The 27,231-nt window shown below is 45.9% G+C and overlaps 1 protein-coding gene across 5 annotated transcripts in view; it reads left to right on the top strand.

The window, feature by feature from the left end:
• Positions 1-27,231, top strand: part of ARHGEF7 (Rho guanine nucleotide exchange factor 7) — a 228,893-nt gene that overhangs the window by 149,207 nt on the left and 52,455 nt on the right. For all 5 annotated transcript variants that reach the window (XM_050948141.1, XM_050948175.1, XM_050948144.1 and 2 more), the window contains exons 10-13: positions 18,501-18,639; positions 19,723-19,782; positions 21,076-21,222; positions 22,844-22,930. In XM_050948141.1, the coding sequence (XP_050804098.1) occupies positions 18,501-18,639; positions 19,723-19,782; positions 21,076-21,222; positions 22,844-22,930 (433 nt within the window). The remainder of the gene's footprint in view (positions 1-18,500; positions 18,640-19,722; positions 19,783-21,075; positions 21,223-22,843; positions 22,931-27,231) is intronic.

The raw sequence follows: 27,231 nt of genomic DNA, 5'->3' as shown, positions 1-27,231 counted from the left end.
CCCTTTCTGGGACAGACAGCAAACACAGACAGGGTGTCTGGCCTATGGTGGGGAGGCTGCCACTCCAGGGGTGGAGTTGGCAGCAGGGAGGTAGGGGGCCCAGCTCCACCCTACTCCACTGCGTCCCTGCCCAGGACCCTACCAGTAGCAAGTGGTCCTGCCACTGGGTCAGCATGGATCCTGCCAGAACACGCTGACTCTGGTTTTGACAACACAGACAGACTAATGTCTGGTTTCCCTGGGCTACTTCCTACCCCCTACTTGTTCGCAGGGCTCCGTTGCTCGTGGGTGCTCAGTCTCTTCGGGGTACTCGGCAGCTGGTATTCCCAGCAGCTCCTTGAGTTATTCATCTAGCTGCAGTCTCGACAGCTCCTTGGGGTATTTGGCCGATGGCAGCCTCAGCAATTTCCCTCCCTTAGGGTCCTCATCCAGGGCAGGGGATGGCAGAGCTCAGTCCCTGGCCCGAGGCCCAGCAGCAAGGCAGAGGCATCCAACTCCTTCCCTGGCTCTGGACCAACCGAGCTGGAGGCCCCACCTATTATACTTCCTGTTCTGCCCCTCTGCTTCCAACAGAAGGGGCAGGTCCAGCCTGGCTCTGCCCACTAGTGGACAGGGAGTGGTTCGTCCCTGTGAGTGTCACCAGCTACACCTCCATTTAAAATTTTAAGTGCTTTTTCTTTTATTAAACACAGCGATAGCAGACCACAGTGTATGCCATCAAAATACTGTTTTCAAAATCTGCCATAAAGAAGCAAGAAGTTACATTTAAACAGTGCAGCTCCAAAACTGTTCACCTCTCTTATAGAACAGAAACCCCTTAGATTATAAGGCTTTAAGGTTTGGAAACATGTCTCTTTTTGCCTTGAGTGTCACTGAACATACTGATTGCACAAAGTAAAAATATATAAATATGTAAAAATTCTAATAATGCCATCTATTGCCTCCTAGGCCTAGTCTACACTACGCGTTTATACTGAATTTAGCAGCATTAAACCGATTTAACCCTGCACCCGTCCACACAACGAAGCCCTTTATATTGATATAAAGGGCTCTTTAAACCGGTTTCTGTACTCCTCCCCAACAAGGGGAGTAGCGCTGAAATCGATATTGCCATGTCAGATTAGGGTTAGCGTGGCTGCAATTCGATGGTATTGGCCTCTGGGCAGTATCCCACAGTGCACCATTCTGACCGCTCTGGAAAGCAATCTGAACTCGGATGCACTGGCCAAGTAGACAGGAAAAGCCCTGTGAACTTTTGAATTTCATTTCCTGTTTGCCCAGCGAGGAGCTCTGATCAGCATGGGTGGCGATGCAGTCCCAAATCCAAAAAGAGCTCCAGCATGGACCGTACGGGAGATACTGGATCTGATCACTGTATGGGGAGACAAATCTGTTCTATCACAGCTCCGTTCCAGAAGACGAAATGCCAAAGCATTTGAAAAAATCTCCAGGCTATGATAGACAAGAGGCCACAGCAGGGACTCAACACAACCCTGTGTGACAAGCGTAACGGAAAGCCAAAGAATCAAATGGACTCTCATGGAGGGAGGGAGGGGCGACTGAGGACTCGAGCTATCTCACAGTTCCTGCAGTCTCCGAAAACCATTTGCCTTCTTGTCTGAGCTCCCAATGCCTGAAGGGTCAAAAACATTGTCGCCAGTGGTTCAGGGAATATGTCGTCAATTTACCCCCTCCCCCCCTTTCCCCTTCAAAGAAAAGAGAAAAAAATTGTTTCTTGCCTCTTTTCAGTGTCACTGTATGTCTACTGGATGCTGCTGGTAGACGGAGTGCTGCAGCGCTAAACAGCAGCATCCTCTCCACTCCCCTCCCCGGTAGCAGATGGTACAGTACAATATGACTGATAGCCGTCTTCGTCGTCATCCTGTGAGTGCTCCTGGCTGGCATCGGTGAGGTCGGCCGGGGGCACCTGGGCAAAAATGGGAATGACCCCCAGTCATTCCGTTCTTTAAGCTTTGTGTCCTGGAGATTCAGTCCTGGCAGATTCAGTCCTGGCAGATGGTGCAGTTGGGCTGGTAACCGTCCTCATCATAGCAGCTGGAGGCTGAGCTCCCCTCCCGCGCCCCCCCCCCTTCATGTCTAATGGAGATTGTGGACTATCATAGCAGCAGGAGGCTGTGCTCCTATCCCCCCCCCTTTAATGAGTAATGGAGATGTCCTGCCTGGAATATCATAGCAGCTGGAGGCTGCCTCCCCCTCATTTTATCTCACTAAGAAGTCAGTGTTTCTTATTCCTGCATTCTTTATTACTTCATCAGACAAATGGGGAGATAACTGCCACGGTAGCCCAGGAGGGGTGTGGGAGGAGGGAAGCAACGGGTGGGGTTGTTGCAGGGGCTCCCTCTAGAATGGCATGCAGCTCATCATTTCTGCGGGATCTGACCTGGAGCGGCTATGCTCTCTGGTTCTCTAGTAGACTTGCCCCATATTCTAGGCAGGACTGACTGTATTTTTAGACAAAACATAAAGAAGGGAATGACCTGGGAAGTCATTCCCAGTTTTGTCCATGCACCCCAGGCCGACCTCAGCGAGGCCAGCCAGGAGCACCCATGACAGCAGCAGATGGTGCAATATGACTGGTAACCGTCATCACCAATTTCCAAAGCAGCAGACGGTGCAATAGGGCTGGTAACCATCTCTGCTACCTTGCAAAGGCAAATGAATGCTGCTGTGTAGCACTGCAGTATCGCGTCTGTCAGCAGCATCCAGTACACATACAGTGACAGTGAAAAAAGGCTAAACGGGCTCCATGGTTACCATGCTATGGCGTCTGCCAGGGCAATCCAGGGAAAAAGGGCGCAAAATGATTGTCTGCCGTTGCTTTCATGGAGGAAGGATTGAGTGATGACATTTACCCAGAATCACCCGTGACACTGTTTTTGCTCCATCATGCATTGTGATCTCAACCCAGAATTCCAATGGGCGGGGGAGACTGTCGGAACTATGGGATAGCTACCCACAGTGCAACGCTCTGGAAATCGACGCTAGCCTCGGTACATGGGCGCACACCGCCGAATTAATGTGCTTAGTGTGGGCCGTGTGCACTCAACTTTATGCAATCTGTTTTAAAAAACGGTTTTTGTAAAATCAGAATAATCCCGTAGTGTAGATGTGCTCCTAGTTACACAGAACTGTTTCTGTTGACATAAAGATCTGTGCGAGATATTTAGTTTACACTGAGGGATAGCAGCATCTAAAACAGTGAATGAGGGAACTTCATTACAATTATTAAATGCCAAAAACTAGGTTAAGATTGCACAGTTAAATTTACACTAAATCAGACAATGGAAAAGTTAAGATTCTTCTTCGAGTGATTGCTCATATCCATTCCAGTTAGGTGTGTGCACCGCGCGTGCACATTCGTCGGAAAACTTTTACCCTAGCAACTCAGTGGGCCGGCAGGTCGCCCCCTAGAGTGGCGCCATCATGGCGCTTGATATATACCCCTGCCGGCCCACCCGCTCCTCAGTTCCTTCTTACCGCCCGTGTCGGTCGTTGGAACAGTGGAGCGCGGCTTAGCTGACCTCCACTTCCCTAGCTACTCGTAGTTCTCGTATATAGTTATGCAGTTATAATCCTTTTATATATATATTTGTATAGTTATACGTTTTTTCTTTGCTAACATAGTTAGTTTAGTAATTGTTAGCGGGGTTCAGGAAGTAGCCCCTTCCATGAACCCGGTGCCGGAGCCCATGCACGGCTCACCGGGTTTTAAAATGGGCTCGGCCTGCCAGAAGCCGATGCCGAAGGGAGATCCACACGACTCCTGTTTGAAGTGCCTCAGGGAATCACACTTGACAGCTAAGTGCCCCATTTGCAAGGCTTTTAAGCCGAGAACAAAAAGGAGCGGGACTTTCACTTATCCCTCCACCTTTGGCGCCGAGCGATGATCAAGCGGCTGGCAGAAGCGCCTCCTCGGGACCGGACCCTGCCGGTACTGCCAAGGCCTTTCGGCACCGGCCGTCGCCGGCACCGAAGTCGACTCGGCACCGCTCCCTTCCTCCGAGGTCGAGAGAGCCTACACTTCCTGCTGGTGCCTGACGGCTCCCCAGCACGCGCCATGGTTGAGCCCCCTGCTCCTGCTGCTTCCGTGCCACCTGCATCGCAGCCAGAGAGCTCGTCTAAGTCGGATTGCCCGGCACCGACACCTGCAGAGGCACCGATGACATCGGCACCGTCGATTCCAGTCCCCCAGGGCCACTGAATCCGGTGCCTGACAGCTCCCCGGCACGCGCCGTGGTAGAGCTTACTGCTCCTGCTGCTTCCGTGCCAACTGCACCGCAGCCAGAGAGCTTGTCTAAGTCGGATCGCCCGGCACCGACACCTGCTGAGGCACCGACGACATCGGCACCGTCGATCCCGGTCCCACAAGGGCCGTAGAATCCGGTGCCTGACGGCTCCCCGGCATGCGCCGTGGTTGAGCTACTGCTCCTGCTGCTTCCGTGCCAACGGCACCGCGGCCAGAGAGCTCGTCTAAGTCGGATCGCCTGGCACCGACACCTGCTGCGGCACCGACGACGTCGGCACCATCGATCCCGGTCCCACAAGGGCCGTAGAATCCGGTGCCTGACGGCTCCCCGGCACGCGCCGTGGTTGAGCTACTGCTCCTGCTGCTTCCGTGCCAACGGCACCGCAGCCAGAGAGCTCGTCTAAGTCGGATTGCCCGGCACTGACACCTCTGAGGCACCGACAACGTCGGCACCGTCGATTCCAGTCCCACAAGGGCCGTAGAATCCGGTGCCTGACGGCTCCCCGGCGCGCGCCGTGGTTGAGCTTATTGCTCCTGCTGCTTCCGTGCCGACGGCACCACAGCCAGACAGCTCATCTAACTCGGATCGCCCGGCACCGACACCTACTGAAGCTCTGACAACCTCGGTACCGTCGATCCCGGTCCCACGAGGGCCGTCGAATCCGGTGCCTGACAGCTCCCCAGTATGCACTGTGGTTGAGCCTGCTGTTCCCTCCACGCCGGAGACATTACCAACGGCGAGGGATCTCATTGCCATGACAGAGTCGATGCTGCCTGACCCCGGCACCGCCGGTGCTGGTAATACAGTATCTTCATGTGACCGTCCTCTGTCAGCACAGCAGAGTGGCACCGTTCATGATCACGGTCCCGCAGACACTCCAGATCCTGTCGGCACGCCCGACACCACTTGCAGTCCCGGTGCTGTTTTCCTCATCGGTACTGGTCGCACTCGCTGCACCGGTCGGTATCCCGTTCGCCGACCCGCTATCGGCACCGTTCCGACTCCCGGCACCGCGACAGGTACCTTGACTCCTGTAGCCTCTCCCCGAGCCTCGAGATCTCGGTCGACCTCCAGGCACCATTCTGGTTGCGGGTCTGGATCTCGTTCCAGGTACCGGTACACCTCCCGGTGCCGGTTCCCGGTGCCGAGTTGGGCAAGGTCCGATAGAGTCAGAGACTCTGCCTGTGCCTTCTTTTAGTACCTCCATGGCCATCCGGACACGCATCCGTGTCATCCCACATGCGCAGATCTTATGCTCAGGACCACGATTCTGATATGATGGCCGGCGGGCGCCAGCCCCAAAACCGAAAGAGGCTTGGCGAATGAACCTGTTTGGCCGCCAGGTGTACTCTGCAGAGGTCCTGCAGCTCTGGGTAGCAAAGCAACAAGCCTTGCTTAGCTGCGATAATTATAGCACCTGGGTGAAGGTAGTTTAGTTTATGGAGTTTCTCCCTCAAAACTCCCGCCAAGAGTTCGCTGCCGTCTTGGAGGACGGGGGAAAAAAGGTACCCAGAGCGTCCCTCCAGGCCTCGTTGGACGCAGCAGACTCTGCAGCCAGGACTCTGGCCTTTGGTGTCGCCATGAGGTGCATCTCATGGCTTCAGGTTTCAAACCTCCGGCCGGAGCTGCAGTATGCCATTCAGGATTTACCCTTTGTTGGTAAAGGCCTTTCGCGGCAAAGACAGCCCCAGGCTGCCAAGCCTGATGGACAATAGGGTCCTAATGCGCTCTCTCAGCATGCATATGCCAGCGACCAAACGCAGGCCTTTCTGTCCCCAGCCTCCATACTCTGTGCCTAGCCAGAGACAGGACTTTGGCAAACGGCGAGGCCAAGGTGGTCGCAGACGAACGTCAGGACCCCTAAAGAGCCAAGATCAAGGTCCTTCGCAATTACCACTGGGACCAAAGACGAACCTTCCAAGGTGCGCCTGAGGGCGGTGTACCAGTCACAGGCCGGGATCCCAATCCCGCTTTCTCCTGGCGTGGCCCCAGTTAATTTCAGATCGCTGGATCCTGCGCACGGTGGAAGCATAGGTACCACCTCTAATTTGTTCCAGCCCTGTCCCCCTTCAGGGACCCCTCTCACGAGCAATTCCTCGTACAAGAGGTGCAGACGCCGATGGACGAAAGGGGCAAGGGGTTTTATTCCCGTTATGCCCTAGTCCCCCACTCGAACGCAGGTCTCAGACCTTTCTAGTCCTGCACGGACTCAACCGGTTTAGGATAAGGTTGAAGTTCCGCACGGTATCCCTGGGAACCATTATTCCATCCTTGCCTCCTGGGGGCTACTATGCCGCCCTGGATATGAAGGACGCGTACTTTCGCAACGCCATCTTCCCTCCGCACAGGAGATACCTCCGCTTTCTAGCCAACTGTCAGTACTTCTGGTTTACGGCCATAGTCGCCGCCTACCTTCGCTGATGTCGGATATGCGTTTTTCCGTATCTGGACGATTCGCTTATCCGAGGAGACTCTGAGACACAAACCACTCAGCGCGTGGGCATCGTCACGGTCTTATTCACAGGTCAAGGCCTGATGATTACTATAGAGCAATCCACTCTGGTTCCCACGCAGAGGTTGGACTTCCTAGGGGCTATCCTGGTCTCCTACCTAGCCGGAGCCTGCTTATCACAACTGCGGTTTTAGGCGATGGCAACAATCATCTGAGGTCTGCAGGCTTTCCCAACGACCTCGGCTCGTACTTATCTCAGTCTCCTGGGTCCATGGTTGCCTGCAAGTTTGTAACCAAACACGCCAAGCTCCGCCTCCGTCCTCTCCAAGTCCGGCTCACCTCGGCGTACCACCCGGACAGGGAGCCAATGGTCATGGTAGTCACCGTTCCCTCGAGCACCTTAGGCTCCCTAGAGTGATGGCTAACTCCCTCCCTGGTGTGGGCAGGGATGCGGTTTCATCCGCCCCAGCCCTCACTGTCCCTGACGACAGACGCGTCATCTCTCTGCTCAAGTGCTCATGGTCACCTCCGAGCTTAAGGCCTTTGGTCTTCTCGGGAGCTGGCATTCCACATCAATGCCCCAAAAATGAGAGTAGTCCGCCTGGTGTGCCAGGGGTTCCAGCGGCAGCTGCGAGGCCGTTGTATCTCGGTGTTTACAGCCAACACAGCGGCCATGTGCTTCATAAATATCCAGGGAAGGACATGGTCCTCCCCCCTTTTGTCAGGAGGCCATCCATTTCCGGGACTTTTGCATGGCCCACTCGATGGAGCTGGTGACGTCCTTTCTCCCAGGCGTTCGGAACGTCTTGGCGCTTTGACTCAGCAGGTCTTTCCTGTCTTACGAGTGATCACTCTGCCCCATGTGAGGCATTCTGCTTTCCAGAAGCGGAGATGTTTCCTCACATAGACCTGTTCGCTCACCGCGAGAGCAGAAAATGCCAGATGTTCTGCTCCTTCCAAGGTCTCTCCTCGGGATCGATCTTGGACGCATTCCTGATGCCGTGGAAAGGCCAACTCCATTATGCCTTCCCACTGTTCCCACTGGTTCATTAGGTCCTGCTCAAACTCCGCAGGGGCAGAGCGCGCATCATCATGATCACTCCAGAGTGGTCCAGGCAGCACTGATATACCACGTTGCTCGGCCTGTCAATAACAGACCCAATTACCCTGCCACCCCACCCAGACCTCATCACTCAGGGCAACGACAGGCTTCGTCACTCGGACCTGCAGCCTCTTCGCCTCATGGTGTGGCTGCTGCGTAACTGAGCCGGGGTGACAGGAAGCCTTCCACCTGGTCAACGTACCGGGCCAGGTGGAAGCGTTTCTTCTACAGCTGCAATACGCTCGATCTTGCTCCTGCTGAGGTCTCGATCCCCTCTATTTGGCCTGCCTCTGGCCTTCAGCGGCAGGACCTAGCGGTATCATCGCTGAGGATACACTCAGCAGCCATCTCTACCTTCCAGCCAGGCTAAGGTGGACGTTCCGTGTTCTCACGCTCTATGGGTTCGAGATCCCTCAAGGGCTTGGAGAGCTTGCACCCTCGGGTGCGCCGCCCAGCCCCAACCTGGGACCTCAACCTAGTTTTAACCAGACTTATGTCTCCCCCAGTCGAGCCGTTCACGACTGGCCCTCTGCTATACCTGTCTTGGACGACAACTTTCCTCGTAGCTGTTACATCGGCCAGACGGGTCTCCGAGCTCAGAGCTCTTACGGTGGTTCCGCCGTACACTAGGTTTCACAAAGACAAGGTGCAGTTATGACCGCACCCGGCTTTCCTCCCTAAGGTGGTTTCGGCCTTTCATGTTACCCACAGCTCAACGCAATGGGCACAACCATTGCACTCCTTGGACATCTGTGGAGTGCTCGCATTTATATTGCGCTGCCAGAACCATTTCGTAAGGTGCCCCAGCTCTGTCACGGTAGCGGGCCAAAGGGAGGGCTTGCTTGTTTTCCTCTCAGAGGATCTCATCTTGGGTGATGGCGGACTTCCGCACTTGTTATGATTTGGCTCATATTTCCCCAAGCCACATCATCATACAGTCTACCAGGGCTCAGGCCTCATCTGCCGCCTTGCTGGCTCGTGTTCCTACCCACGAGATCTGTCGCGCAGCTCCATTGGTCCTCAGTCCATACCTTTGCTTCGCAGTATGCCCTGGTTCAACAGTCAAGAGATGCTGTAGCCTCTGGCTCAGCAGTTTTCATTCTGCCACATTTCACTCTGACCCCACCGCCTACGTAAGGCTTGGGATTCACCTAACTGGAATGGATATGAGCAATCACTCGAAGAAGAAAAGACGGTTACTCACCTTTGTAACTGTTGTTCTTCGAGATGTGTTGCTCATATCCATTCCACACCCGCCCTCCTTCCCCACTGTCGGAGTAGCCGGCAAGAAGGAATTGAGGAGCGGGTGGGCCGGCAGGGGTATATATCAAGCGCCATGATGGCGCCTCTCTAGGGGGCGACCTGCCGGCCCACTGAGTTGCTAGGGTAAAACTTTTCCGACGAATGTGCACGCGCGGCGCACACACCTAACTGGAATGGATATGAGCAACACATCTCGAAGAACAACAGTTACAAAGGTGAGTAACCGTCTTTTGCAAAAGCCATGTTCAGTTGCATTGCAAAGCCTGTATATGTTTATGGTATGTATTTAACAGAAGAAACATGAATATTATTGAGCTATACTTTTAACAAGAAAAAGGTAGAGAATATTACATGTGTACTCTGAATTCATTCATTGACTTTTGGGATTTGAATTGTGTATTGTGCAACTGATTTAATAGTATTTGAGAGAGAAAAATGGAAAATGGCTTGGAACTAACACCCTGCAGCTTTTCCATCAGAGATTGTACCCTCCTTGCACTCAGCCTCTGTGCGCTTGAGTAACTAAACACTTGTGCTTAGCGCTTGCCTACAAAATGGTCCACTTCATGTGCTCAGTATACAGTTTTAAAGTGATAACTTTTGCTACATAAAAAAAAACTAAAACAAATTTTCTGCAAATTTATCAAAGCCACTGGTCCTCAAAGAGGACTACGTCCATGCCAAGTTATAAAAAAAATTTAGAATATTCTTACTGTAACTAAGACTTTTTAAAAGGATTATTTTAATTGTTAAAAATGGTATTTTTTGTCACTTTTTTGTTTTTTTGTGAAGGATTTTGTTCTAGCTTTAAAAAAATATAATGATAAAAATTGATCAGAAAGAAGTTCATCCATAAAGGTGAATTTTTCATAGTCACAAACATGCAAAAATGTGGGTTATAGTAGAAACCATTTTACAGCCTTCATTGTAGCATTTGTTACCAGTTGAATGAAATAATGTCAAGCTCATACGATAAGTGTCCATCCAGTCCATTTGAAGGAAACATTAGGTAGCTGGCTTCTACTGCTTCATATTTCAAAAGAAATATCAAGTTGTAAATTGCAGTGAGCTGGTATCCTGATGCCTGTTAAAATTCCACTAAAGTGTTAAGGGATGGAGATACTATTGAGGTGAACACTGTTTAAATATATATGTTAAAACACCACTTTCCTATCAGGACATACATAATTTCCTTGAATGTTCAGCATGCAATTCAGACTAGCATTATTGAGTTAACTCTTCTAGCTCCAATGTTGAGAGCAGCTCCCCTTGCTGTGATTTTTTTTTTTAGGTCACTCTTATACTCTCGTCGCTGAAACCCATCTCCTTGTGTTTATCTTAGTCTGAAGTCATACCAATTTTTAAAAAGTGGGGGCTTCAAACCTGATCCTATTAAAGCAAAAAGGGGTGTTGCCATTTACTTCAGTGGGAGCAGGACTGAGACCTATATATGTGCTTATTTTTTCATCATTTATGTCAGATGTTGAGAATGTCTGTTGGCTTGCTCTCAGTCATCCCTCAAATCTTGGACGGAAGGTTCCATAGAGGCTCAGAAGTGAGGAAGTCTGCAAGAGTTTTGAGGCTGCATCTATGTTGTGAAGAGATGGGGAAGATTTATAAGGCCTGATCCTCTAAGGTGCTGAGCACCCTCAAGGAGAAGGTGCTTTGCCCTATTCAGGGTCACATTCATTTCAGGCTTCAGTCTAACAAATGAAAAAAATAAGTTAATTCAGATTTCTTTAATGCACAGTATAAAAAACTGTCATGAGTCTTGTTGGAGGCATTTCCAACATCTAGCACACTCTTCGCCCATTTGATCATCCGTTTCCTGCTTCATACTGGTGTACCCTCTTTTATTCACGCGAACAGACTTCTTGCTCTCTAGAAATGTAGTGCAGTCTGGGTGCAGTGTAATTTTTCAAGCATCAGTTGAAAAAAGAGAGAGAGAGCAAGAAAATGAGAAGATTTATTTTAAAGGTACATTGAGTGGAGTTAACCTGCTGTTTGCACCAGCCACTGTAAATTCCAGTCTGTATCACTTCCTGTTCATGTTCTTCATAGTTTTCTTCTTAGTCACATATAGATAGCATCAGCATGAAAAGAGGCTTTTTTGTACAGTTGCAGTATTGAAATATAGGATGCAAACAATAAACGACTGTTTAAAAAAGCTTTGGGGTAGTTTGTCTGCCTTTTTTTTTTTTTAATATATTATTACTTTCATTGTGAATTAAACCGAATCTTGTTCAAATTTACAAAGCCACAAACATACATTGTTCTTTTCTCTCAATTCAAAATACTAAAGTAGTCAAAAATAAACCACTGAAATAAATGAAAATAAAAACCAGAATCCTAAATTTTCAAGAATGAACGTGCAAAATGGGGGCAATATCTCGTGTAATGCATGCTTAAGTATGACTGCTGGGCCATCTGTTCTTGAGTTGTTGCCTGCTTTCAGACAAGAACTCTCACTTTTCACCTCCTCCATTAAGTTTGGACAGTCTAAACTGGTTCTGTTATTCTGTTTCAGTTGTGGGAGTGTAACTTTATCCAAGTATTGGGGTCGCTAACCAAGGTATTATTCCTCCAGTGAATACTGTTCTTTGTGAAATTGGGCCAGTGTTTTTCTATGCCACAAAAAAAGATTATTTCAGAGTCATCAGCTTCTTTCCCAGGAATAAGCCTAACCAGGCTTTTTCTTAAAAATTTCCTGAGTCTTTGTTCAGGGGGGAATTTATCAGCTTCAGTTTTTTTTTAACCTATACAAATAATGTGTAAACTGACTAAGTACAAGCTTAGAGGAAAAAATATTTTCCCTATAATTTTCCTGTTTACATTATATGTTTGACAGTACTTTGCAGGAATTTTATGCATGTGTATAAACCCCTTAGCTACTCTCATGTATAATGTCAACAAGGGAGAGAAAAAATATTAAAAATAGGAAATTATTATTTTAAAACTACTGGGGTCTAGATGCAGGTGTCTCATCAGAAACTTCAATCTTTTGATACCAATTATATTTTTAAATTATGCAGTCAACTTAGACATAAATAAATTTGATGAACTCTCTGACATGAAAACTATGTTGGAAATCAGTACTTCATGTTCTCCCTCATTTCCCCCTCCTAGTCTGCTACTCTTGTCTCTCACTTTTAGTGCCTGCTAGCATCCTCTAAGTTCCCTTCTTCCTCTCCACCTTATCCCTTAATGATCTTGTCTGCGTGGCTTCATTTCAGTGGGAGTTGAGTGTCTAACTCCCTTAGGCTCCTTTGAAAATCCCATCCCCATATGGTGGACATTTATGTATTTGGAGACGTTAGATAAACAGAAAATTTCCAGCTCCAGGGGGAGGTATTTGAATGTCTGTAGAAGTAGCAGTAAAGTGAGGGATATTTAAAGATGCATATTCAATGCCTACTAAGTAGCATTGGCCTTTAATGAGACTACTTACATACATTACAGCACATTGATAACTTGCTTGTCTTCTTGTGAGGGAAGGCACAGGGGGAAGAAGCAGAGGAATGGAGCAAAATAATAAGAAAAAGGGAGAGGGAGGGCAGGAAAAGTGGAGGTAAAGAATGGAGACATAATTGTCAGGGAAGGGAATGGACAGGAAAAATAGTCAAGACATGGCGTCTGTCTTATCGGCATGAGGGGATGTGTGTGGGTTTGGGGAGGAGTCCAAGCCACCACATCTATTGTGAGGGAAACTTCAGCAAAAAAGCCTATGGAGAATTAATGTAAAAAAGAAGCAGGGAGCTGGAGTTGGACCTTTAAATGGCCTATCCATAAACCGAAGGAAACATAACCTGTTGGAGGGGGGCAAGGAGTGATGACATCGTTAAAAAGAAAAATCGCTTTAAGTGTTACATTCAGTTATTACTGTGTAATTGTTCTGAAGAAATATGAGAGGCATAACCTTAATATAACATTAAGTATGTGGGTGTCAAGTGTGATATATGTATTTAAACTTGTGAACAATGGACTGAAAAAAATAAAAGAACTTCTGCTCAGATTAAAAAAACCAAACAAACTACAGTTTCCTTTATTAGATAGTGTTTGCGCATAATCTCAAAATAAATGGAAAAAAGACAGAATAACATTTTCAATACTGAAAATAATTTAAAGACCCCAAAAGAAGCCAGAATCACTATTATTATAAATATGTTTACCTTGTTTCTTTGTCAGTGCAAAACTTAAAATGAGTCAATTTTCAATGATAGATGAAATTATCCGTAATTTAAAGTTTTTAAAAGATATGCAAAACAATATCAATTTTTTTTAGATCTTGTGACTTCAGCTTTATTGGATCATGCCTGTCAAGCACTTGCTGTATTTATACTTTACATCCTCACCTTAATAGCAGTTTGGATAAAGTTGTGGAGCTTGTACATTAGTTACTCCAAATAATTGGAGCGTGGAATACGGATAAGTTTGAGTCAGAAAACTCTTTGTACCTCCTCTGCTTTGTGTATCCCAGAGCCTGCAAGCGTGCAAGCTGATGTCATACTCTAAGCAACAGTTCCAGAGTAAGGAGCTCTTTTGAAAAATTCAGCACGAGAGAAGTAGAAGCTGTAAGACTTAGGTTTATTAAGTGAGCCAAGGTCTTGATGTAACATTGTCAGAATGCGATGTTTATGTGCTGTCTTCAGACCCCTCAGCAGTGAGAGTTCATGTTCTATCTACTATAAACAACGATCTGCTTCAGAAGTGTAAGTTTAAAAAAAAAGTCTTAAAAGTACATGTTTAGCTCTTGGTTTTTGTGTCTGATATATTGTGTAGCTTTTTCTGCCCTCCAAATTAGTATAGGCAGTCTGAACTTTGAGTGAATCTTTCTTGTTTTAGCTTTTTTCTCATCTGTTTTGTAAAGCTGCCTGTTTTGTAACTGTTGAGTCTGTTATGGAGCTATACTTACTAAGGTGTGAATATTGATAAATTTTGAAGACAGAAGTTGTAGTACTGATTTCTAAAAACATTGCTAAGATAGCCTTCGTTTGAACCGCAGACCTTAGCATAGAAGTTGTAATGATCACTTTATAGAACAAAGGCCTCCAGTATGCTTTTATTCATATACTAATTCTGTAAAATGACACAGGTAGCATATTGAAATAGCCCTATTTTTTGTTCTTCAAAAAGCAGGTATTCATGATCAGTTATTCTGAATAAATCCTAGGTTTGATCGTATAGCCTTTCTAAAAATATACATTATTCCAAAAGCATAATTGTTACTTTGTGCTCAGTTAAATGATGCTTCTTTTTGTGTGTGCTCTGTTTCTTAACTGTGTCATTTCAGTAACTACAGAGGCAATACGCTGTGCTAAACTTGTAAGTGCCAGTTAAAATTGCATGATATGAAAGAGCCATTGTCTTTGTCAAAACAGCTGTGATTTTGAGCTAACAGCATTGATTTTAGTTCTCATGATCCGGTGAAAAAGTAAATAAAACTGAGGTATGACCTGCAGTTTGTTCCCCAGTTCCAGTAGTATTGTGTTCCAGCATTGAAAAATATGTTGGCTAAACAAGGCATATTTCACTGAAAGTAGATTGTTCTGTTATCTGAATGAAGTTCCATTTTGTTTGCATTGTCTTTATCAGACATGAAGAATCCAAGGATATTCATGAAACTGCACATGTAGGAGACTCTTTGATGGGCTTGAACAGACTCCTAATAGGGTCTGCATGATAGAACGTTTTTGTCTGAATAATTCAATGGCAGTTACAGTAAAAGAATAATGTTGTACTTGTTTTTTAAAATCCTGCTGTTTGTACAAGTTAGCATGACAAATCTTACAAGACTGAAGTTTAGAGAAGTACTGTGTGAAAGAAAACGTTGTCATTTTAGAAATGTTAGGAGCAAAACAGTGTAATTCAATTATAATTACATCTATTAACACCACTCTATTAAATGGTCTTTTGATGCTTCCGTTAATAAACGTAGTTTTCCAGGTTTTGAATCTGTTTAAAATTCATTTAGGTTTAAAACTTATGTTCTCATGCTTTGAGCAAATAAACTGATGCAGCACTCTGCAAGATATCTTTTGTTTTGAAGAACAGAGACTAACTCAGAAAATACTGTTGAAGTCAACAAATACAGGAAGGAATCACAAAGCATACTGTGGAAAAAGTTAAGGATAATATTTGTCTTTATTTCAGATGTTATGGGTTTGTATGGGGCAATATGTCATACTGGCTCTTCCCCAATACCCTGCCAAATCTGTGGCCCATTGAAAGGTCCATGGTGCCAAAGTCAGACACAATTGGAACAATAGTATTTTCTCCCAAAATATTTGGCCAGCACAAGGAGCAGAAGTTTGTGTTTTGGTGGTGGGAAAGGGATTCAGTGATCATAATTGCTCTGTAGTAAGAGGACCTGGTAAGTAAGGAACATTGTACTTGAAGATGGATCAGCAAATATTATTTATATTATGCCATCAAATGTAAACAACTGTGTGCAGTGCCTATAATGTGCTGAATGATGAGGGGCAAGGATTCGTGTATAGTATAGTCTAAAGGTACATGTTGGTGCTGTACCAACCAATACGATACAGCTGAAAGAGTGGGCTGTGATCTTTGTAGTTGGAATGCATCATGGAACAGATGAGCTTTTTGAGGAGCAAAGGGAGGCTGCCCAAACATTGAATTGGATAGCGTTACATGAAGGGGGGTAGAGGAGCAGACAATGTGAAGGAAGTAATTTATAAGGGAGGAGCAGGACAAAGAAGGTAGATAGTATTCATAAATGGAGAGAACAAGATCTGAATAAAGAGGTAAATAAAAAGGTTTAAGCATTTGTCTGATATTCAATAAAGGAAATAGCTATCACTTTGTTCATATTTAGATAAAGGTCACTTATGTATAGTGCAGTGTTTCTCAAACTGGAGTCTCTGCTTGTGTAGGGAAAGCCCCTGGCGGGCCGGGCCAGTTTGTTTAACTGCCCCGTCCGCAAGTCCGGCCGATCATGGCTTCCACTGGCCACGGTTTGCTGCTCCCACTGGCCGCAGTTCGCTGCTCCAGGCCAATGGGAGCTGCTGGAAGCGGGGTGGGCCGAGGGACTTACTGGCTGCCACTTCCAGCAGCCCCCATTGGCCTGCAGCAGCGAACTGCGGCCAGTGGGAGCCGCGATCGGCCAGACCTGCGGACAGGGCAAGTAAACAAACTGGCCCGGCCCGCCAGGGGCTTTCCCTACATAAGCGGCGATCCCAGTTTGAGAAACACTGGTATAGTGCCATCCATGGGTATGCATGGCATTGTCCAGGAAAGTATGAAGACATAGTGTAAACTCCATTTGGAAGGGAAACTGAGTCTAGAACTAGTAAGTAACAAAACTGCTGGTATGTAGAGGCTATTGACTTTCCATAGCTGCTAATGTAAATTTTACGTAAGATCAATTTTTGACAATCTCACCCTTGCTAACTTGTTTGACTTTAAATTGTGTTGTATTTGGGACAGGGATTGAGCCTTATTTTTGTTTGGAAAACATAATAGCACATCTTGAGTACTATCAGACACAAATAATAATCAGTTACTAAAATCAATGTGATTTTATGCCATGTTAGACATTGTTCTGGGAAGTTTAAGGCAGGTCTGATGAGGCATTCTGGAGATTCACATATTAAAATCAGGTAGCTCTACTTCTTGAAAATGTTCAGAAAGTAGTTTTATTTAAATTATTTATCAATTTTGCCTTGTTATAACTCCAACACAGTTTGGCCTTGAAACCTCTCATGAGTCTGAATCTGTTGGGTTGGTTTTTTTGTTTGTTTGTTTGTTTGTTTGTTTTGGCAAGGACTTGTTTGTGCATTTAACTGATTTTGAGAGACATGGGGAGTTTATGATGCTGCAGGTCTTGAACCCAAGTCCATGAGGTTGTCAAGTGAGAATGTTACCCCTATGCCTGGGGGAGGGGCCATGGCCCATCCACTTTTCTCTACAGGCCTCCCCACACTAGTCCCCCCCAGGCCAAGCTGGCAGCTGGAGCCTGGCTAGGGAGCCCGGGCAGCATGGGGCGCTGCACCGCGGACCTTCCACCTGCCCAGGGTGGGGTGGAGGGGCGAGAGCAGCCTCCAGCCCATGTTCCTGCCTCTTGGCTCCCCACCCAGGGTAGTACCACAGCTCCCCACAGCTGGTTGGCCATGTGGCTCTTACCATGGCTGGGCTGCAGCTCCAAGGCCCCATCCCCCAGTAAGAGACGGGTCATGGAGAGCCCACGGGCAGCTGTAGGGAGCCTTAAACCCTCCACCTGCCCTGGGCAGGGGACCCCCGGGCTGGGACATGAGCTGGGGGCTGCTTTCATCCCCCACCGCATCCCAAGCAGGTGGAGGTTCTGCGGCTCCCGGTCAGCTCCAGCTTGTGACTTGACCGGGGTCGGGACCTGGGGCAGAAGGGGCCACAGGGGGAGGGGACCCTTAGCCCCTCCCACTTTTTTGGAAGGCTCCACCACAGCTGCCCCCTGCACTACCACACTGCAACGTCACATAAGGGAACTGATCTAACACCCCAAAGGCAGAGGCTGTAGCTACTGATTCAGCTAGGTCAGGTGACTAGCAACAGACTGCTGATTGGACCAGGCATAAAGCTTCCTGTCCCACCTCTTGTCACTAGGCCAGGTGCTGACTAGATCCTTGAGACCAACTTTCTCCTTTCTTACCTGCGTTCCTCTCCTTGCTTGTGTTATCACACCTTGATTCTAGTTCCTGTCTCCTCACATGGTTTCCACTTCTTGCTCCTGGTTCTTGTGTCCCTGCCCTAATTCCAGTGACTTACTCTGGCCTGACCCTTAACATGACTTCTGACCCCAATTGCAACCTACCCCTTGGTGTGACCCTGGCACTAACACTTCATGTGTCTCCTGACTCTGACTCTGGATTCACCCTTGATATGGCTTCAGACTCTGGCTTTGACCTTTGGTGTGACTTCTGACTGTGACCCTGACTCCGCTCCAGCTCTGATCACTAGTTCAGACTGCCCAGTTACAGGACCTGACAGGGACTAATTAATTATTTAAAAGAAATTCATTTGGGAACCCCAGTAATTCCCAAATCCACATGTCAACTTTCAGGGAATTTAGATACAGAACATTATAGAGAAAACATAAACATAATAAAAGAATCTGCACGCATGCTAATAAGCTTATCAGAATTCATCCGAGCTCTCTCAAGCGCTCTGGCAAGTATAGTCTTTTAATACACCACCCTATGGATATCTTTGTATTACAAGTCCATCAGAGTTTCATCTCAGAACGATAAAAAATAAATAAAAATACATATTTTGTATTTGAATTACTTCTTGTTTGTTTTCATCTCTTGCTGGCTCAGGCAAAATTCCCTTGAGCAGAAGGATCAGAATAATCAAGAGTCTAATTTATTTTTCATCTGTTGATAATTAATTCTTCATTTGTTTAAATATTTTGCATGTGCAGTGAGGAACTAGGAGAATTTATGGAAATGAAAGGTGCCAACAGCCCTGGGATCCTTGTATTGACCACTGGCCTCAGCAAACCTTTCATGCGCCTGGATAAATACCCCACGTTACTCAAAGAGCTTGAAAGGCACATGGAGGTATATCTTATCAGCATTTATGTTCCATCTTAATGATGATTTGACAACAGTTAATTTAAAGGTACATGTCAAGCATGTTGGGCCCCAAATTGTGTTCCTTGTCTCTCCTTCTCTCCTTTCTGCCTTCTGAACAGTGCTCCAGTCATTTAAAAAAAAAAAGTGGTGGGGGGGGGGGCAGAAAGCACCATCACTCATAAAGTGATAGTATTGGAGGTACCAGAACACCATGATAAGTGCCAAAATGGCATTCCGACACGACTTGAGCCCTGCTTCTAAAATAAGAGTGGCAGTAGGCTTACAACTCAGTGTAATCAGATTAACTGAAAAACTCAGTAAGCGTAAAGCAAAACCCACTTAGGAATCTGAATTTCTCACTGATTGATCTGATCCACAAGATCTCCAGGTGGATTGTGTTCTGAACCTGTCTCCTAAAAACTGTAATTAAGACTATTCTAAGTTTTATCTTATAAAAAAAAAATCCTTTTTTGTAGTAGTGGTCTTGTCGTTCAAACGCTCCCTACTTGATCTAGTCTCACTTACTTCTGTTAGACTATGCCTGACAATGAGACCTGGAAGTGTTCTAATGTGGTGGTGTTTGAAGGGCCTAAATTTGCATTTAAATGTTTTATTTTAAAAAAAAATTGAGGGGGTGGAGTTGGTGTGTCATGTCTATGATTTGCCTGCTCTGATAGTGTTCCATGTTAACATAACCTGAAAAGAAGAGCGTGGTTAACTGTGACAATAGGAAAGAGCAATATAAGAGTGTAAGATATATGTTAGCCTTTTTAAAGGAGTACTAATGGCAGAAACTTAAGTTTGAAAGTAATCCGTTGAAATCTAAATCAGGTATATTTTTACAGACACTGCCTCATGGGTTCATGAAAGAATAGCAGTAGTAACATCCTCAGAGTTTCTGCATTCTTGCTACAAGTGTTATATCAATGGAAGGAGGCAATGAAGAGGGCATAAAGAGGAGAACAAAAAGGATTGTTACAAAGTTTTCTATATTGTAGTTACTATGCCTCCTAGGAAACATTTCATTACCATCACCGGGAATTACTGTACTATTGTTTTTGTCTTTAGGATTATCATCCTGATCGACCAGACATTCAGAAATCCATGACAGCCTTCAAAAATCTTTCCGTAAGAATTCTGAAGAGTAGATGTGTGTTTATTTGGGCGAATGCTTGCTAATTTCATGCCCTGTAAAAGTTAATATTTTGACATGTGAAATCTTTAGAAATGTAGGGCTTGATGCTATGCTCAGGCCAGGGCCGGCTCCAGGGTTTTTGCCGCCCCAAGCGGTGGAGGGGTCGCGATCGGTGGCACTTCAGCTCTACCGCTGCTTCATTCTTCGGCAGCAGGTTCTTCCCTCTGAGGGGGACCGAGGGACTCGCCGTTGAATTGACACCGAAGAGCTGGACGTACCGCCCCTTTCCCTTGGCCCCCCCAAGCACCTGCTTGCTGAGCTGGTGCCTGGAGCCGGCCCTGGCTCAGGCATAGTGAAGTATGTGGGAAGTGTCTTCTGGCAGCCTGTTCCAGCTCTTGTTTGCTCAGTCCCACTGGAAATTCAGGCAGTACATTAGCAGCCCTAACTTAATATCAGTTGAAAATTAGGTGTAGCAGAGCTCTGCTTTACCCCCTCCCTTTCCAGTCCACTCCTTGCTCCCAGATCATCCCTTTTTTAGCTTTACACCAGAAGAGGCCTCACCTGCAAGAAGAACTTGTCTCTGGCCTCCTCCAGCCAGTTTATGGCCTCTTTGTGCACTTAGGGAATGTGGCAATAGTGGACTAAGGAGTCCAGCCTATAGTGTACGTCCCTAGTGCAAGGGCACTAGAGTAAAAATGAGCATTACATCACTGAAGCCCAGAATGGACGAGCTGAGAGGCTCCTGATGATGGGGATTAAGACCTGCCAGTTCTAATATGGGTATGCAAGCAAAGAAATAAGAGGTGTGCTTGTTAGTGACATATGTGTGCAACTCACTAACACTTTTTGTAGCTACTAAAATAGTCAACATTGTGTGTTTCCTGTTGGATGGGCCTGTGCCATTAGTGTGACTTTGTAATACATATTTTGTGGCCACTTTGAGACCTGGGGACACTTTTTTGGGGGTTCTGTAAAAACAAGTAGGAGGAAACAGTCCCTGCCCCCCAAGAGATTCAGACCAGCTGAAACAAGTGGAAGAACAAACAGCAGAAAGGATAGGGGAGGGGGTATGAATTAGATCTGTATTCCTGGTTTCTGCTGGGCTAGCCAGTTGTTGTTTGGGAGTGAATAATAAGCATAACATTAGAAGTGGCTGTAGGAGAGCCTTGAAGAAGAACAAGGTGGTGACTTTTTAAAGGGATGTTGAGATCATTAAATTAAAAGAAAAGTAGTAGTTTTGTAATTAACAATGTTCACACAGATAGCACCTTCCCTATCTTTAACAGGCGCAATGTCAAGAGGTACGGAAAAGAAAAGAACTTGAACTCCAAATACTGACAGAAGCCATCCGCTGCTGGGAGGGAGAGGACATTAGAACATTGGGCAATGTAATTTACATGTCCCAGGTCATGATTCAGTGTGCTGGAAGTGAGGTAACGCAGTTCAAGTTTTCATTAAATATTTTTCTGTTCCTCTCTTGCAATTACAATTAACAATAAATAATGGATTGTACGTGGTAGAAACAAGAAGACCACTCCAAGAAAAAAAATATAGACTGAACAAATTTTATGTCGTATTTTGTTTAACCTAAGTGTCCTTATAAACGGGGAAACTACTTTAAGATGTACAAGCTCAGCTAAAAGCTGACTAAATTGTATAGCCAGATAGAGTTGTTGGAAACATTATAAAGTCTTAAGGGGTTAAGTGCAAATTAAAGAGAATTTTCTCTGTGTATTGGTTACATCACAAATAATTTGCCATGGTAGCTATTACTATATGTAAAGACAATTTGGAAATACTTATTTTATGTTGCTGTTGTCCCAGACATACTCCTCCTTGGTTGATGGGGGTTTTTGGACACCTTCCTCAAATATTAAATATTAAAAAGACAAAAATCTGGGGACTGAGAGGCTCTGGGGAATTGTAATGCCTTTCACCTTGAGGTCATTGGTTTAATGCCAGCTCTGCTTTGTTGTGATCGGAAATCTTCACTTTCTGACCCATGTGCAGTGTCCTATATAAAATAGTTGAAGATCGTTGTCTCAATTTCCTAATACACAAGCAACCACGTCACAAAAACCATCACCACAGTTGACACTAATTGACAGGTTTGTTGGCAGAGAGGCCAAAGAACTGACTGGACCTGGATTATGAGTTACTCTCTAGAGGTGGTCTCTGTGTCACGATTGAGGCCGGACCTATAGCAAACTAAATTGAAGTGGGAAGGCAGGGAAGAACTCAGGAGTCGGGTTGTAAAGTTTTTGCATAGAAAAATTTAAAATATCAGATGCACTATCCTGAATTTTAGAAGATTTAAAAACCATTTAAAATCAAAGCTTGCACCAAAAAAAGTAATGGTACAAATCCAGATTTCTGCCATAAGGCAACTTGCCACTGTAGCAGATTAGGTTCTTTTATAACACTCATAAACATATGTCTTACCCAACAAAACCCCAGACTCCCTCAAATACTCTCATATGTTTTATCTCTTATCAAATGCATATGAAAACGTTGGGCTGGATCCTCAGCTCAGGTCACTTAGCTTATTGGCCATGAATTTATAAGTAGCTGTGCAGTTTATCCCAACTGAGGAACTGGCCCATAGTATACACAAATATTGAAAAACTCCATTTAGAATACTTTGGATTAAGAGAACTTTTAGGAGGGGCAGGGAGGGAAAATGATAAATATTTTGCTTAAAAAGAAAGACAACTCCTAAACAGAGAGAGCTAGCATGAATGGAATGTCTCATATGCAACAAGAATCCCTTGAGTGGCAGTATAGTCAGTTGCTACTGTTGAGGTTTATTTCTTCAAGTAACTTGCATTATAAAAACCTGAATACAAGATCTTGTCACAAACCTTTTTGAACAGAAAATTGAGTGCCATTTGATTCCTCTTATTGCTGAGCACATATAGGTTTAATTGTGCTAAAAGTACAGTAGTATTGGTACTACACCAGTGAATGTTTTTAAATAAAAAAAAAAAAAATTAGGGTCTACTGCCTTATATTTATTTATTTATTTATTAATTATTTTCTTTGTTTTTTCATAAGGAAAAGAATGAAAGATATCTTCTTCTCTTCCCTAATATTTTGCTTATGTTGTCTGCCAGCCCTAGGATGAGTGGGTTTATCTATCAGGTAAAACAGATGTTTTAACCATGGTTATTTACAGCAAACTTAAAAAAAGCTTTCTAAACTTCTTTTCACTTCTCTTTCTGTATGTATTCAGTATGTATATGTACTCTGAGAGGCAGAATTGTCCAGCGATTGGGATCCTGGACTGAGAGTCAGGAGACCTAAGTTCTGTTTCTGTCACTGATCTGCTATATGAACGTAGGCGAGTAACTTCATCTCTGCCCTATTGTTTCCCCACTACTGATACTTTCTTTTGTTAAGTGCTGTTAGATTTATAAAGGAAAATGTGATATAAGAGCTTATTAATAATAATACATAAACTGTTATCATCCAGGTTGAGAAGTCAAGCACTCAGAAATCAGGAAATGCCAAAATTAAGGTTGCCCATGCAACCTTCATTCAGTCTCCTTATGTGTATGCATTATGGTGCAGTCTTTAATTCTGTAATTACATACTGCTTTTTCCCCCAGATGTCCCCTTTTTCATTCAGTGTTTTTTATAGTCCACATTCACAGTGTGGCGCCAGGCCTTATTTAACATTCACTGTCCAAATTCTGCACTGAATAAAAAGTTAACAACTTCCCCATGGGTGTTTCTGTGATGCTGTCACCATAATAACCGAGTGCTTAACAGTCATTAATGAATTTGTCTTCACAATATCCCAGTGAAGTGAGGTAGACACCTAGGACTGAATTTACTTTGCATTATACAACACCCATGTTCGAAGCTCAGCTTCCATGGACTTCAGTTGCAGCAGTGAGTGCTTAGCATTTCTGTAAATCTGGCCCCCGGTGTTTCATGTTAGGCACACTGAAAATAAGGAACATGCAGTTGGTGACCACTTCGGAAAAGTTTGGTTATTCTTCGTGTGGTGAGCCCAATGGCTATTCACTGTGGGTGGGCACACACTGCAGGCACGCAAGACAGGAAGATTCTTTTCTAGCAGTGGGCATTGGGTCGTGCCTACACGCTGCACCTCCTTGTGCTCCGAACTAAGGGCATAAGGAGCAGCGCGGACTGACCGCCTCTCCAGTTCCTTTCTACTGCTCATGGTACAAGATGGAACTTCACCAGTGTCCTCGGCTGTGCTAGTGTTCCTGCCTTCAACTCAGGTTTCTTTGTAAACAGTTATTTTCTGTAGTTAATTAGTTAAATAATGTAGTTAGTTAGTTTGAGGTTAGTTTCCTGGCTCCAATTCCTGTCTGGGCTACCCTCTGGTCTTCCTGGTTAGTGATTCCCAGGCCTCCTGCCTGTACTGTCTTGGGAGTCTCATATTCCGCCAAGTGTGAGCTTTGTTGTTCTTTCCAACCTTGTCTGGAACAATCTCACAAATTCCAAGTTAGGAGGCATCTCATGGAACTCTCCATGAAGCCACAGCCAGACCCTGGGACTTCTGACTTCTCTGTCCATAGGTATGATCTCCCTGTTAGCGCTCCTCCAGACCCGGCGCTTCCCAGTCCTGGGTTATCTGAGTCCAGACTTAAGCTGTCTAGCAAGCAGAGACGGGAGAACAGAAAGGAAAAACAGCCTCATAAGAAGTGAGAGAAATCCCCTCCTAAATTCTCTAAGAGATCTGCTTTCCTTCTACCCTTTCTAAGTCAGGCACAGAAACTTTGTGCCCCAGTATAAGTGTGTCTGGAGCTCCCTGGGAGCATCGGCCAGTACCAGCAGTACTGAGAGCCAGGACACCCAAACACCGTCCCACCTATGTAAAGGAATGGTGTGGCCCAGCATCAGCAAAGGAGAGGAGAGAGTGGTCAACCTCTGCACAAGTAGTTCTGCACTGCAAGAAGAAGAGGAACTTGCCACTGCCAACACCTACTGCCATCCCAAATCTGTACCATTGGACCTATCTGTGCATAGAAGCCCTCCTGTTCTCCACTGGGAGTCAGAAGTCCCAGGGTCTGGTTGTGGCTTCATGGAGAGCTCCGTCAGATACGTCCTAATTTGGAATTTGAGAGATGACTGCATACAAGGTTGGAAAGGACCTAATGGTGGAGTTGCTGCTTCTCTCAGATCTGGTAATTTCCAAACAGCTTCCTACACAGTTGGTATGCCACTCGCCAGTCCCTTCCACCAGCCATGGCATCAAGCTACCACCACCAGTAATGCACCACTCACCAATTCCATATGCCAGCCATGGCATATCAAGGCATGTGGTAAAAAAGCCTCCACCTGTGGATGCTGAGGACTGTTATTCCTCTAGTGAGTTTGCAACAGAGGATGATGCACTGGCCATTCCAGTGGTCTCAAGCCAATACACTAGCCCGACAGGGGTTCCAGAGACTCATGGGTGCCCTGTCGCCTCCCACAAGTCATACTGTCGGACTCGGGACCAGAGGTACTCCCACATGAGGATTACCTCTGTGCCCATACAACCCTACATTCTTGTCCTATTAGGGTGCTCTGGATCCTTACAGTAGGCCTTCTGGCTACATGGGATTGGAGCAGGAATATGGTCAGAGATCACCTCAATGGAAGAGCCCCAATTCCCTCATGAGCGCTATGAGGAAGAACAGCCCAACCAGTGAGTACTGCCCAAACCAGCTATGGTTCTCTCCTGTTCATCTTCCGATGAAACAATGATGCTAGCCCCGCCTTCTCCACCTAATGATTGTACCTCTTGAAGAGGCTTAATGTACAGGTTCCTCTGGAGGAAGTTCAGGACCTTACTCACAAGTTTCTAGACATTCTCCAGCTACAAGCCCTGTCGAGGTGGTGCTTCCCATCAACAAGGCGATACTGGAATTGACTGAGGCTGTTTGGCACACTCCAGCAGCCTATGCACCAGCTCCAAAAAGGACATTGAAGATACTTTGTTTCACCTAAATGGGGGACACAATATCTGTTTTTTTCCACCACATCCCAAATTCACTGGTGTACAGGCTGTTACAGAGCACAGTCGTCTACACTAGCTTTGGTCTTCCCCTTCCAAGAAGAATGCAAAAATAACTGGACCGTCTCAGGAGAAGGAATTTCTCTTCCACCAGCTTACTGTTTTTGATAGTATAATATGACTTTATTAATTATCATAACCTGAGTTCACTAGCATACTTTCTCATGAGCTCAGATCAAAGTTTCAAGCTATCCTGGATGAGAGGAAGCTCATAGCCTGGTTGTTCCTCCAGGCATCACTAAATGTAGTTGATACCACTTCCTGCTCCATGACAACTTCGGTAGTCATCAGGTGGGCTTCTGGGTTTAGTTCCCTGGGGCTCCCTAAGGATGTCTGATCAACAGTGGAGGATCTCCTCTTCTGTTCAGGGGGAAAAAAAGTATGAATCATTTTACTTATTCCTGGGCTACCCTCCAATCCCTAGGGATTTTACGCTCCAATTCTTTGGAGGAAGTACTTTAAACCACCTCCTTACAGACAGCATCCCACTTCCTAGCCCTTTTTTCATCAATGGGCTTATGAGCCACCCAGGACTGGCTGACATTGCTTATGAGCCACCTCTGTTATTAATTCCTCCTCATCAGCAACCCCTTGCCAAGAAGTCATTTTGATGGGATCATCGAAAGCCACTAGCCTGTCACCACTCAGCTGGATACTCCCGCCCACTTTGGTGGCCGCCTGTTCTGCTTCTTCCCAGTATGGCAACATAGCAGACGAGATTGTCCTGGAGATCATCTCCATGAGTACATGACAGAATTTACTTCTGTCCCTACACTCAAATCCCCTTCCCCATCCCTCTTCAAGGACTCATCTCATGAGAGTTTTCTTAGATAGGAGATAGGCTCCCATCTTCAGCTAGGAGCCATAGACCCCATCCCTCTTCAAGGTTTCTATTTGAGATACTTCCTTGTTCCCAAGAAACAAGGCAGATAGACCTATCCTAGGATTTCAGACTTCTGAACATCTTCATAGCCGTTTGAGATTAAGGATGACCACCCTAGTCTCTACAATCCCCTCCCTCAACAAAGGCGACCCATTTGCAGTTCTCGATTTGAAAGAAGCCTATTTTCATATAGACATGCCCCCGTCCAGAAGAAGTTTCTGTGCTTTACGGTGGGCCTAGATCATTACTAATACAGAGTCCTTCCCTTCAGTCTCTTGATGGCCCCAAGGGCGTTAATGAAGATACTCTCTGTGGTAGCAGCACACTCGCATTGCCAGGGCAGCCTTGTGTTTCCTTATCTTGATGACTGACTTCTCGCAGAGTAATCATCTCAGGAAGTCCAGTAGACTCCCTCCTCAGCTTCTTGCAGTCCTTAGGGCTTCAAGTAAAGCTAGAAAAAGCCCACTTCAGTTAGAGTGCCTCTGGCCTTGACTTCAGTCAAAGCTTGCTTACCTCAGGACAGAT

The sequence above is a fragment of the Gopherus flavomarginatus genome, chromosome 1 (assembly GCF_025201925.1).
Source record: "Gopherus flavomarginatus isolate rGopFla2 chromosome 1, rGopFla2.mat.asm, whole genome shotgun sequence".
NCBI lineage: Eukaryota > Metazoa > Chordata > Testudines > Testudinidae > Gopherus > Gopherus flavomarginatus.
This window is presented reverse-complemented; position numbering and strand designations above follow the sequence as displayed.